The 14,238-nt window shown below is 42.4% G+C and overlaps 1 protein-coding gene across 1 annotated transcript in view; it reads left to right on the top strand.

The window, feature by feature from the left end:
- The window catches only part of LOC124545976 (odorant receptor 43a-like), a 46,193-nt gene extending 32,013 nt beyond the window's left edge, over nt 1-14,180 (top strand). The window contains exons 3-5 of the mRNA XM_047124941.1: nt 2,770-2,871; nt 12,902-13,057; nt 13,983-14,180. Of these exons, the coding sequence (XP_046980897.1) occupies nt 2,770-2,871; nt 12,902-13,057; nt 13,983-14,039 (315 nt within the window). The 3' untranslated portion in view covers nt 14,040-14,180. The remainder of the gene's footprint in view (nt 1-2,769; nt 2,872-12,901; nt 13,058-13,982) is intronic.
- Nucleotides 14,181-14,238: the final 58 nt, after the last annotated feature.

Below are 14,238 nucleotides of genomic sequence, written 5' to 3'. Positions count from 1 at the left end.
ATATCTAAGTGCCGTAGAACAGTGTTAAGACACTAACTATATTCTGAGTGTGCGTTCAGTAAGTATGGTTGGTTTTATTCAGGACTCCAATGCGCCATACTGCTCCCTAATCTTTTGGTTACAAAGACCTATTTTTCAACATAATCTCCGTTCAATGCGACAGCCTTACGCCGTCATACTGGGAGGACCTGTATTGGCGAAAGGTACCACACCACTGGTCGACGTCGGAACCAACGTCTTGCTGCCTCAATAACCACCCCATCATCCTCCTGCTGCTTCCCGCGGAGTACATCCTTCACTGGATAAAAAAGATGGAAGTCGGAATGTGCGAGACCTGGGCTGTAGGGTGGAAGAGGATGAGTGAAGTTTTGTGAGCTCCTCTGAGGTGTGCAGACATGCGTGAGCCCTTGCGTTGAAGTGGAGTAGGAAAAGTCCGTTTGCATTTTTGTGACGACGGAAACGCTGACGTCCATTCTTCAGATTCCTGAGGTTAGCACGATACACTTGAGAGTTGATGGTTGCACCATGAGGGATGACATCAAACAGAATAACCCCTTCAATGTCCCAGATGCTGGTCGCCATGATTTTACCGGCTGAGGGTGCTGCTTCGAACATTTTTTTTTTTTTTTTAATAATGAAAGAGGTAGTGTGGCACCACTCCGTACATTGCCATTTTGCTTCCGTTTAGAAAGGTGGCCCTTGTTTCATAACCTATGACGATGTTTGACAAACAATTGTCACGATCAGCCTCGTAACGAGCAACCATTTCCGCACAGATGGTCCGCCGATTACCACGAAAGAGAGTTCCACACGTTTCAACACTGCATGAGTCACAGCCGTATGCGGGAGATTGGACAGGGTTGTGCGACCTTGCTCAGATGACCACAGCCTTAGCACCTAACGATTCACCGTTTTTTGTTCACTGGCAGGTCTCTGAAGACATTCTTTAAAAAACTCTAAGAATATTCAAATAAAACGTTTGGTGGCATTTCTTTTCAAGATGTCCGCGTACATATTGACAGCATGTTATACACGCGGCATGCTCTGTATTGCGGCAGAAACTTTACAGCTCCAGCTTTGATCCGTAAAAGCTCACTTAAGAGCTAAAAATAAGTATTCATTTAATAAACTAAAAGTAATGGAATTATAAAACAGGAGCCCATTGAAGTTGTCTACTCACATTAGAGAACTGGACAACAAATGCTGGGAATGTGTAGTCTGTCTGCAAACGGAAAAGCCAGCTGGAGTCGTGGTGGAGGGGGTTTCCATTGCTTGATGAACACTTCAGCTGCCGTATGGCATAACCAGGAATCAACTTCGCCTCTAGCGGTATAGAGCAGTGTGGAAAGATTTACGTACATTCTGTCCACATAAATTTGTTGCTTTAGTACTATTGATAACTGATATCTGTATTCCCTGTAGTGTTTATGCACTCAGTGGAAAATAAACTCCCCCTCGGACGTAAAGATGGGTCGCCAATCGTTCATAAGTGCACTGCAGTAGGGTCAGTATGTCTTCGTGAAACATCATGCAGTCGCTTCTTCTGACGTAGTGAGGTATACAGAAGTGGGGATCGCCCGATTACTGTTCATTTAGCAGACCTATGAAGGAAGTAAGCGCATGACCACAATCCGGCGACCTACCTTCGCTCACGTATATGCCATCCATCCCAATTTATCTCTTGAAACTGCTCTACTACACTTACGTGTGTTGTACATCTTTACAATTTGTTCTTAATCCACTTTATTTAATAATAAACAATAATTTCATACTAAAAACACTATTTTTAAAAATATGTGATTTTCCTATCCCCGCAATGTGCAATCGAGTGATTGTAGAGAAAAAATGAACAAAACCTTTTCTTGCAGATAATTTAATGCAGCGGGTTGCACAGAGAAACATTTTCACCAGAAACCACAGCGTTTCAGAAAAACATAAGTAACTGACTCCCCTCTGCTAGGCTCACACCCTATCGGTCAGGAATTTTAATATTATTTTAATTGCACTCCTTCCTGGAAAAACTTTGCGACTATACGAATGTTTTCTTCTAAGTTGCCTCTCCTATCACCCTGTCTGCAGAGTTCCGGACAAAACCATTTTGTATACGCCGTGCCTACTACTTCGTTACATGTCCAACAGTAAGCGCAAAATATCCTATAGTGCTTCACCTGCGCACTTCACCCTGTGGAATCTTCAGTGGAACATATTGTTTTCGGTGGGAAGCGGCATCTTGTCTGGTGGAAGGCGTGGAAGCAGACTTAGAGTTCTCCTTCGGAATGTCGTCAAAGTTGTCATTTTAGCCTTCAGGAATGGTGACCACACACCCTGAAACTCCCAAAATATTAAATAGGATGAAACTGCTGTAAAACGTTTTTGAGACTGGATATATGCACAGAATTATTCTACGTCTGAGTATACTCTGGAAACAGTGAGTGACATATTAATGTATGAGAGCTATAGAAGACAATATTCGTTAGGAAACGTGCCGAATGCTGCATAAAAGCAGGTGTATTACTGTTTAGCATGCAGTGCTCCCGCCTCCTGCGAAGAACACAGCGATTTATTGAAGCCGCGGTTAAATATCCACATCCGTGTACGTAAAAGGGAATCGGAAGAACACAAAAACGGACTATATATTATAACGAATCCGTGGTACTCGCAACTGTAAAGGACATGTAGTTTTGTTTCATCTGTTGCTATCTTTGTGTTAATATAATCCAGGCCACACATCTTTTCAGGTATTTATATATTTGTTTTGCTTTTTCGCAGAGTGAAGAATTCAGTTCAGTATTGAAATGCGCATCATTTCTTCCAATTCCGGGAGGCCAAGTCTACCTTTATTGTTGGGCAGCAAATAACGTGACAGCGCAGGTGAGCGAGATGAACTTCCTGCTCAGAATTACTCGTACTTGTTTCCAGGCTTTTGCCGCGCAACTCTACCACAGTTATTAAGCTGATTGGAGATTCCAACCTATAAGGCACTCAAGCCAAGGTGTTATTGTTATTATTATTATTATTATTATTATGAACTTAGAATGTACCACTACATGCAAAGGAAATATCGTATCGTCATTGTTTTTTACAACGTTAATGAATTTTTTACGTACTGTCTCTCTACTAGAAAAAGCAACTAATGGATCTATGACAAAATTACACGGTATTGAACGTAAGAGACACATATTCGATTTATGTATTGTTGAAGTACCTCATCATCATCGTCGTCGTCGTCATTAGCCTGTAGGCATCCACTGCTGATAAAGGCTTGCTCCAGTTTCTTCCACGTATCCACGTCGCTGCTGCATGTTCTCTAGTATAAGTGATCCACCTTCCATTAGGTCATCATGTCGCTCTCTTTTTACCTCTTGGTACCCAACACAGAATTTTTTTTCGTGCAGACCTCATTTAAATCGAAACCTCTCATTCTGGAATGGAATATAGACGTTTCACGAAATGCAATAGACTCTTACGGTTTGTGAAACATTGATATTAGGAACTTTAGTCCAGAGATAAGCATAAGAAGGAAGATGGAAAGAAAATCATAGCCTTAAAAGGTTACTATATTTTCATCAAAGGAACTGAGCCCACTGCAAATGGGTATACAGGGTGGTCCATTGATCGTGACCGGGCCGAATATCTCACGAAATAACCGTCAAACAAAAAAAAAAAAAAAAACTACAAAGCACGAAACTTGTCTAGCTTGTAGGGGGAAAGCAGATCGCGCTATTGCTGTCCCGCTAGATGGCGCTGCCATAGGTCAAACGGATATCAACTAGGTTTTTTTTTTAAAAAAAACAACCCCCATTTTTTATTACATATTCGTGTAGTACGTAAAGAAATAAGAATGTTTTAGTTGGACCACTTTTTTCGCTTTGTGATAGATGGCTCTGTAATAGTCACAAACACATGACTCACAATTTTAGTCGAAGAGTTGGTAACAGGTAGGTTTTTTTAAATTAAAATACAGAACGTAGGTACGTTTGAACATTTTACTTCGGTTGTTCCAATGTGATACATGTACCTTTGTGAACTTATCATTTCTGAAAAGGCATGCTGTTACAGCGTGATTACCTGTAAATACCACATTAATGCAATAAATGCTCAAAATGATCTCCGTTAACCAAAATGCATTTGCCAATACGTGTAACGAATTCCTCTCAACAGCGAGTAGTTCGCCTACAGTAACATTCGTACATGCATTGACAATGCGCTCATGAATGTTGTCAAGCGCTGTCGGTGGATCACGATAGCAAATATCCTTCTTCTTTCCCCACAGAAAGGAATCCGGAGACGTCAGATCCGGTGAACCTGCCTGCCATGGTGTGGTGCTTCGACGACCAATCCACCTGTCATGAAATATGCTATTCAATACGGCTTCAACCGCACGCGAACTATGTGTCGGACATCCATCCGTGTTGGAAGTACATCACCAATCTGTCATGCAGTGAAACATCTTGTAGTAACATCGGTAGAACATTACATAGGAAAACAGCATACATTGCACCATTTAGATTGCCATCGATAAAATGGAGGCCAATTATCCTTCCTCCCATAATGTCGCACCATACATTAGCCCGCCAAAGGTCGCTGATGTTCCACTTGTAGCAGCCATCGTGGATTTTCCGTTGCCCAATAGTGCATATTGTGCCGGTTTACGTTACCGCTGTTGGTGAATGACGCTTCGTCGCTAAACAGAATGCTTGTAATAAATCTGTCATCGTCCCGTAATTTCTCTTGTGCCCAGTGGCAGAACTGTACACGACGTTAAAAGTCGTAGCCATGCAATTCCTGGTGCATATAAATATGATACGGGTGCAATCAATGTTGATGTAGCATTCTTGCCGAGCGGTTCTAGGCGCTTCAGTCTGGAACCGCGCGACCGCTACGGTCGCAGGTTGGAATCCTGCCTCGGGCATGGGTGTGTGTGATGTCCTTAGGTTAGTTAGGTTTAAGTAGTTCTAAGTTCTAGGGGATTGATGACCTCAGAAGTTAAGTCCCATAGTGCTCAGAGCCATTTGAACCATTTTTTTGTAGCATTCTTAACACCGACATTTTTGAGATTCCCGATTCTCGCGCAGAATGTCTGCTACTGATGTGAGGATTAGCCGCGACAGCAGCTAAAGCACCTACTTGGGCAACGTCATTTGTTGATGGTCGTGGTTAACGTTTCACATGTGGCTGAACACTTCCTGTTTCCTTAAATAACGTAACTATCCGGCGAACGGTCTGGACACTTCGACGATGTCGTCCAGGATACTGGGCAGCACACAGAGCACACGACCATTGGGCATTTTGATTACAATATCCATACATCAACACGATATTGACCTTTTCCACAATTGGTAAACGGTCCATTTTAACATGGCAAATGTGTAACGAAGCAAATACCGTCCGCACTGGCGGAATGTTACGTGACACTACGTACTTACACGTTTGTGACTATTACAGCGCCATCTATCACAAAGTGAAAAAAGTGGCCCAACGAAAACATTCATATTTCTTTACGTACTACACGAATCTGCAATAAAAAAAAGGTTTCCTATTTAAAAAACGCAGTTGATATCCGTTTGACCTATGGCAGCGCCTTCTAGCGGGCCAGCCATAGCGCCATCTGGTTTCCCCTCTCAAGCTAGACAAGTTTCGTTCTTTGTAGTTTTTTCGTTTGACGGTTATTTCGGTTATTTCGCAGTTACTACCAATGGACCACTCTGTATAATCGAGAGATAATAGAAAGGAGTGCACTAGCCTCACAGAATTTCTACATTCGTTGCGAGCAGGGTGCTGTATCTTGGTGAAGTTTCCAAAATATGTCACAAGACGCCACTTTAACCCTGTTTGTTAACAGAGAATCTGTTCCAACTCTGAAGAGATTTTATTCCAAACAGTTGTCTCCACAGTTTCCCAGCCTTCGGACCACTGCACATCTCCTTGAAATGTCAGCAGCTCTCTGGATCACGGGATCCCGGGTTCGAATCCCGGCCGGTTTAGTGATTTTCTCCGCCCGGGGTCTGGGTGTTTGTGTAGTCCTCTTCATTTCATCATCGTTCGTGGAAGTGGCGAGATTGGACTGTGCAAAGATTAGGAATTTGTACGGGCGCTGACAACCGCGAGGTTGAGCGCCCCACAAATCAAACATCATCATCTCCTCGAAATGCAGAACAGCGAGAGCGCCCCCTACGTCTTGTTAGTGTGTCCAGCGTAGCTCGCGACAGGGATTCGGCTTGCCGCGCTCTCCACGGGTTACCCGTAACACCTTCACAATGAGCCTCTGTGGGCAACGCTCTGAGAGCAGAGGGCACGGAAAGTTGCACGCTATCTGCCGATAAGAAATCTAGCAGCACACGTTTTAATCGCTTGCCTTTAGTCCCATGTGGATGTGATTCCAAACACTCGAACGGTAGTCAAGAAGAAGAGTTCCATACGCAGTCTCCTTTATAGACCAGCTACACTTTCCTTAAACTCTCCCAGTAACCCGAAGTCGACCAGTTGCCTTCCTTCATACCAGTCTTTACGTCCTCATTCAATTTCATATCATTTCGTAACATTACTCCTGAGAGACTTAATCGACGCAATTTTGTCAAGCAGACCATCACTAATGCTGTATTCGATAACTAGGTCCATACTTATCTGCATTAACTTCCACTTTTATACGTTTATAGCAAGTTGCGGATATGAGATCTAGAAAGCAAGTTTTAAATTGTAGGACGTTTCGAGGGGCAGATGTGGACTCTGACCTAAATTTATTGGTTATCAACTGTAGATTTAAACTGAAGAAACTGCAAAATAATGGGAATTTAAGGAGATGGGACATGGATAAACTGAGAGAACCAGAGGTTGTAGAGAGTTTCACAATGATCATTAGAAAACGATTGACAAGAACTGGGGAAAGAAATATAGTAGTAGAGGAATGGGTAGCTTTGAGATATGAAATAGTGAAGGCAACAAACAATGAAGTAGACAAAAAGACGACGGCCAGTAGAAATACTTCAGTAACAGAAGAAATGTTGAATTTAATTGGTGAAAGGAGAAAATATAAAATTACAGTAAATAAAGCAGGAGAAAAGGAGTAAAAATGTCTCAAAAACGGGATTGACAGGAAGTGCAGAGTGCTAAGCAGTGAGGGCTAGAGGACAAATTTAAGAATATAACAGCATATACCACTAGGGGTAAGATAGATGCTGCCTACAGGAAAATTAAAGAGATCTTTGGAGAAAAGAGAATTACCTGTTTGAATATCAGATGGAAAACCAGTCCTAAGCAAAGAAGGGAAGGCAGAAAGGTGAAAGGATTATATATAGGGTCTATACAAGGGAGATGTACTTGTGGGCAACATTATAGAAATGGAAAAGGACGTAGATGAGGATGAGAACAGACATACAATACTGCGTGATGAACTTGACAAAACAGTTAAAGAGTTAAACCGAAACAAGACCCCAGTAGTAGACAACATTCCGTTGGAACTACTGATAGCCTTGCGAGAGCCAACCATGACAAAACTCTTCCGTCGGGTGAGAAAGATGTATGAACCAGGCAAAATATCCTAAGACTTCAAGAAGAATATAATAATTCCCATCCTAAGGAAAGCATTTGTTGACAGGTGTGAAAAATTACGGAACTATCAGTTTAAAAGTCACGGCAGCAAAATACTAATAGGAATTCCTTACAGATGAATGGAAAAACTGGTAGAAGCTGACTTCGGGGAAGGTCAGTTTGGATTCCAAAGAAATGTCAGAACTCGCAAGGCAATACTGAATCTACGACTTATCTTACAAGACAAATTAAGGAGAGGCACACCTACGTTTATAGCATTTGCAGACTTAGAGAAAGCTTTGTACAATGTTGACTGGATACTTTCTTTCAGATTCTGAAGTTGATAGGTGTAAAATACAGGGAGCGAAAGGCTATATACATTTTTACGGAAACCAGATGGCAGTAATAAGAGTCGAGGGAAATGAAAGGGAAGCACTAGTTGAGAAGCGAGTGACAGAGTGGTGTAGACTGTACTCGATCTTATTCAAACTGTATACTGAGCTAGCAGTAAAGGAAACAAAGGAAAAACTGGAAGTAGGAATTAAAATCCGTGGAGAAGAAATAAAAATTTTGAGGTTTGTCGATGAGATTGTAATCCTGTCAGAGACAGCAAAGGACCTGGGAGAACAGTTGAACGGAATGGATAGTGTCTTCAAAGGAGGATATAAGATAGACGTCAACAAAAGCAAAACGAGGAGAATGGAGTGTAGTCGAATTAAATCAGGTGATGCTGAGGGCATTAGATTTGGAAATTAGACGCTCTAAGTAGTAGATGAGTTTTGCTATTTGGGGAGCAAAATAACTGATGATGGTTCTGAACGGCAATACCGTCTCATATACTGTACCGCCATCAGCAAAGAATCAGCCATCCGGTCCGCCAGGTCATTAAAGTATACAGAAAGACAGCCCGATCCTATAACGCATCCCCGCGGTGCTCATGACGATAACATTGTCTCTGATGAACACTCACCGACGAGGACACCGTAGAGGGTGCTATTTACTTCTGTAATCATCGAGCAACTCACACACGTATTAGGAAAGCTCTTCCGTATATTCGGACGTTCGTTAATAGACTGCAGTGAGGTACCATTTGAATTGATTACGGAAATCTACGAATATGGAATTTGCCTGTCACCTTTATTCATTGTTCACAGGATGTCGTGTGAGAAAAGGTGAAGATGCGTTTCGCACGAGCGATGCTTAGTTAATCGGTGCTCATTTGTGGACAAAAGGTTTTCGATCTAAAAGATATTTATTACGATCGAAATGAGAATACGTTCAATAATTCTGCAGCATAATGATGTGAAGGATATTGGTCTGTAGTTTTGCGGGTCCATTCATTTACCGTTCTTATGTACAGGCTTCACCAGTGTTTTAAACCGTTGCCTGGGACTTGGCACTAGACGAGAAAGTAAATAAGGAACCAGGGCCATGGAGTACTCTCTTAATCAAACTGGGATTCCGTCCAGACTTTGCGACTTATTTATTTTCAACTCTTGAAGTTGCTTCTCAACGCCGGGAATGTCGATGTCCTCCATACGGGAATCTGTGCGACGACAAAGGGAAGTATGTCTGTACGATCGTCCTGCATGAATAATTTCTTAAATGCGTAATTTAAGACTTCAGCTTTAGTTTCGATGTAATCTACCGCGATCCCAGACAAGTCGACGAGCCGCTGAATGTCCGGTGTGTTTGAGGGTTCAAATTGCTCTGAGTACTAAGGGGCTTAACATCTGATGTCATCAGTCCCCTAGAACTTAGAACTACATATACCTAACTAACCTAAGGACATCACACACATCCATGCCCGAGGCAGGATTCGAACCTGTGACTGTAGCGGTCGCTCGGTTCCTGACTGAAGCGCCTAGAACCGCTCGGCCACACCGGCCGGCGGTGTGTTTGATATTCAAACCCTAAAATTGATTTACATTGCTTAATTTCACTCTATTACCCCATATGGTTTAATATTTTGAGGCCGCACCGAGAATATCTTTAGCCCAGAAGAGGGAGTCAGACTGATCTGGTTCGCCAACTTCTTGTAGGTCGTTGCTGTGGTATTTCAATATCCTAACTCAGCCGTCTCCGTGCATATTTTTTTCAAACTTGGGATTTGTTTTTGACATTATTGACTTATTCAGAAGAAACTGTCGCATTCACTCAGTGAAAACTAGACGAATCTGCACGTACTAGATAACGCTTCCTTAATCGCTGTATAGAAAGATGTGCAATAATCAGCAGGATTCACTTTCAGTGAGCTTGCAACAAAACTGAGGAAGTGGAGCTATAAACACCAAGTCATTAATGTGGAACATGAAAGGCAGCTGTCCTGTTACACTCCCCTGGGGCACACCAGTGCCTCTAGATGACTCTCCATCCAGAACTGAGTCCTGTATAGGGCCTGTCGGGATACCTTGAACTACCGTAAACCTCCCTAGTCATCTCATAGGATAGTATTTTATTTGTAAAGCGTAGATGTAGTACTTTAGGAGAAACCTCCCGAAAACCCAGAAACATTGACGAAGCCTAGTTTCCTCTATTCATGGCGTTGAGGATATCATGCGAAGTGTTCGAATTGAATGCGACAAACTTCCACCATCTGATGTTCTGTAAATACATTAATAGGAGATAGTCTTCTTATTGAAGACTGTCATTACATTCGATTGGAGTTATTACCTCAAGTATAATATTGATTTTGCCATATACTATCTTTGTTGGAATTCGTATAAATGTTACATGGACATTCGTTGTAAATGTACTTTTACATCTCATTTTTACGTATTGATTAGTCCATTTTCGTGCTTATTTTTCTTCTTGTCAGTCTGGATGACAGTGGATCACTGACACTACATGTTTACATAGTTACCACTAGGAGTAGGTGATGTGTGGAAATTCGGCCATGCGTTGATTATTTTCTTAGGTTTGATTGCTATTATGTCACCCAAGCTGTGAAGAGGGAAACTTACGCACAAAAACCGGCTACTTCCATTTTCTTAGCGTTTTTCCAATAAATACAGTCAAAACATTATGCAACCAGAAGGGGATCATGAAACAAAATGAAATTTCATGTCTTGAGAGGGTATCTGACGTTATTGTAGAGATTACAAAACAAATTCAAAGTTACAAAGAACTAGGCGATGTAAGCCCGCTTCCACACTCTCTGCCCTGGACCCGCACCTCTTCTGAGCCAAGTTGGTTCACAATTGTTGTAACTGACCCATGACATCCTGGATATAGTCACTGGTACAGAGTCAACGTCCTAACTGGCCCCACAAATTTTTTATTGGGGAGAGATCTGGACATCTTGGTGCGCACGAGAGTACCTCAACATCACGTAGACAGTTCAGGTTGACGGGCATTGTCCTGTTCAAAAATGGCACCACAACACTCTCATATGAGAGGTGACACAGGAGGACGCCAATGTCTGTCAAGTACAGGTGCGCCGTTAGAGTTTCCTCGTTTGTTACCAGTCTTCATCTGAGCTATACCTAATATATGCCCACACCATGACACCACGAATAACACCGCTGTTCCTCTCCGAAACACTGGAAAAATGGGATCTCTCTCCACATCGATGGCATACTTGCTGACAGTGGCCATCGGAGGTACTTCATCACTGAGAACAATATGACGCCTTTCATCCCCAGTCCACGGTTCGTGCTCATAGCACCACTTGAAAAACAACAGCATCTGTTGTGGCGTTAGTGGAAGCGTACACATGGGATTGTAATGCCCCAGTCCGATTGCTGGTAGTCTCTGAATACTAGTGTGTCATTGCACAGAAACATTCTAGGAATCCATTACTTCTTGTAGGATGGTAGATGCAGATGTGAGAATGTTTCAGTGATCTTGGTGCGCGATACTGCGATGCTCCCATGGTTGTGAGATGTGGTCGACCAGTACAAGTACCCTGCCCTCATGTTACCAGACAGTTCAACCTACTGTCGCATACAAAAACGTACAAATTTCGATACGGCATGAGTCCATCAGAGAGCCAAAAATGGTTCAAATGGCTCTGAAAACTATGGGACTTAACTTCTGAGGTCATCAATCCCCTAGAACTTAGAACTACTTAAACCTAACTAACCTAAGGACATCACACACATCCATGCCAGAGGCAGGATTCGAACCTGCGACCGTAGCAGTCGCTCGGTTCTGGACTGAAGCGCCTGGAACCGCTCGGTCACACCGGCCGACCGAATATGCATTGAGAGTAAATCGAAGAAAGACTTAAGTAATGTGGAGGAGCAGAAATGTGAACAGAGGGAATTTAACATTGCCGGACGGAGTGGCCATACGGTTCTAGGCGCTACAGTCTGGAACCACGTGACCGCTACGGTCGCAGGTTCGAATCTTGCCTCGGGCATGGATGTGTGCGATGTCCTTAGGTTAGTTAGGTTTAATTAGTTCAAAGTTCTATGGGACTGATGACCTCAGAAGATAAGTCGCATACTGCTCAGAGCCATTTGAACCTTTTTTTTTCTTTTTTTTTTTTTTGAACTTACCATTGCGATTGGTGATCACGATGCAAATGAAGTTAAAGAATTCTTCTACCTAGGCAGCAAAATAACCAATGGCGGACGGAGCAAGGAGGACATCAAAAGCAGACTCGCACTGTCGAGACGGGCATTCCTGGCCAGGAGAAGTCTACCAGTATCAAATATAGACCTTAATTTGAGGAAGAAATTTCTGCGAATGTATGTTTGGAGTGCAGAATTGTATTGCAGTGAAACACGGACTGTGAGAAAACCGGAACAGAAGAGAACGGTAACATCTGAGATGTGGAACCAAATGCAGATCCACAAAATGGTTGAAATGAATCTCAGCACTATGGGATTTAACATCTGAGGTCATCAGTCCCCTAGAAGTTAGAACTACTTAAACCTACCTAACCTAAGGACATCACAAACATCCATGCCCGAGGCAGGATTCGAACCTACGACCGTAGCACTCGCGCGGTTCCGGACTGAAGCGCCTAGAACCGCTCGGTCACAGCGGCCGGCGCAGATCCACAACAAGGCCTATTTCAACGTCTGTGAGGTGCAGGTAACACTGTCTCACACAAGTCCACAGCATCACCGCTTCTATCAGCATAGTCATCCAACATCTGTCAGTGTTCAGACCCCCACATACACCCTACCAGGCCTGGTAGCAACACTGAACTTCAGCGACACTAGTGGACTCTGGTGGCCATTTTACCTGTTACAGACACTGGTAATGTAATCATTAACATAACCACCGACGGCATGTACGTCTGTAAAAGTTCAATTGACATCCGACCATGTCTCCTGGGTACTTCACTTCTTTGTCAAGATGTGCATAAAATAAAATAAAAATCTTACAACATGTACACGGGAGGGTGTCTTGTTTACTACAGGCAGAGGCGGTCTCGGTGGCAGCATACAACAGCTCTTGGGTGGACGCGAGTGAGCGCTTCAAGCGTGCTCTGAGGATCATCGTCAGCCGCTCGCAGAAGCCGCTAGTTCTCACAGCTGGACACCTCTACCCTATCAACAGGGAAGCATTCCTCACGGTTAGTCTACATATGTGTTCCCTGAGTCAATAAAAATGAAAAACTGAACATAGTCGAAGTTGTCAGGCGAAAATTTACTGTTTAAACATCGTGAGTGCTGTAAGCACCAAATTCATCTTTGCAAAACGACCAACGTGTTTATTTGAATCGTCCAACTAAAGAGTAAGCAGTTGTCAACCAGGAAGCTCGTCTTAACAGTGCATTGCTTTACTAGGCACAGTCTTATCTGACGTAGTGTGCCACTGGCTTCATCCAACGATGGAACTGACTTATCCATTCACTCATAGAGGGATGTAGCTCAACGTGGACTTTTCGAACTGTAGAGTTCTTCAGTCTGCACGGTAGTGAACATTGTCAGAGGTGAAAGAAGTAATAAATGGTAGATAAAGTAGTAGAGGTAGCTGGAGATCGAACCGCAGACTTTCGGAACTGTAGACTGTTACTTGACCACATTTTACATATTCTGTCTTTCTAGGAACGATGAATAAAAGTGAGAAGACTGTTATGGCGCAATATGGTAATTATTGCTGGTAACATTGATTTATCCTGTGTTTCAACAACACGTAAACGTTCATTCATTAACAATTGTGAATCTGAGTGAAAGTGTTTCTAATTCATTGGAAATGTCGGTGGTCCACCGAAAATTATTTCTTTATGCTTTCTTTTCACGTCTGGAATGTTATCTTTGACATACACTGAAAATTACGGGTATCAATCAGAATTGCAATAGCCGAACTATTGAAATCATTAAATAACGGTTAACTTCGACAAGTCATTTATGTAAAACTCAAATTCATAAAGCATTTCAAATAATTGTGTATATTAAATTTCAAGCTAGTATGTATCAGATTAAGATTAGATAACATAAATCATTTATTTGTCCTATTGTTTATGAATAATAACAATGTCGAACACTCTGTTTCAGTTGGTAAACGCTTCTTACTCATACTATGCACTGCTGAGTCAAATGAACAGTCGCTAGAGCTACTAACCACAACAGCCAGCGCCTGTGATGTATTGGAAGAAGAGTGATTTGGTGTAAACCACACCTTAAAATCTTCTAATTTTTTCTTCATCAACTTCACTCACTGATTCACAGCCGACACTAGCTTATTTAAATTAATTTCTGTGGCACTATATTCAAAAGTCTTACATGATTTTGTAATCATATTAGTAAACAG

This window comes from Schistocerca americana, chromosome 8 (assembly GCF_021461395.2).
Source record: "Schistocerca americana isolate TAMUIC-IGC-003095 chromosome 8, iqSchAmer2.1, whole genome shotgun sequence".
NCBI classification, from domain to species: Eukaryota; Metazoa; Arthropoda; class Insecta; order Orthoptera; family Acrididae; genus Schistocerca; species Schistocerca americana.
This window is presented reverse-complemented; position numbering and strand designations above follow the sequence as displayed.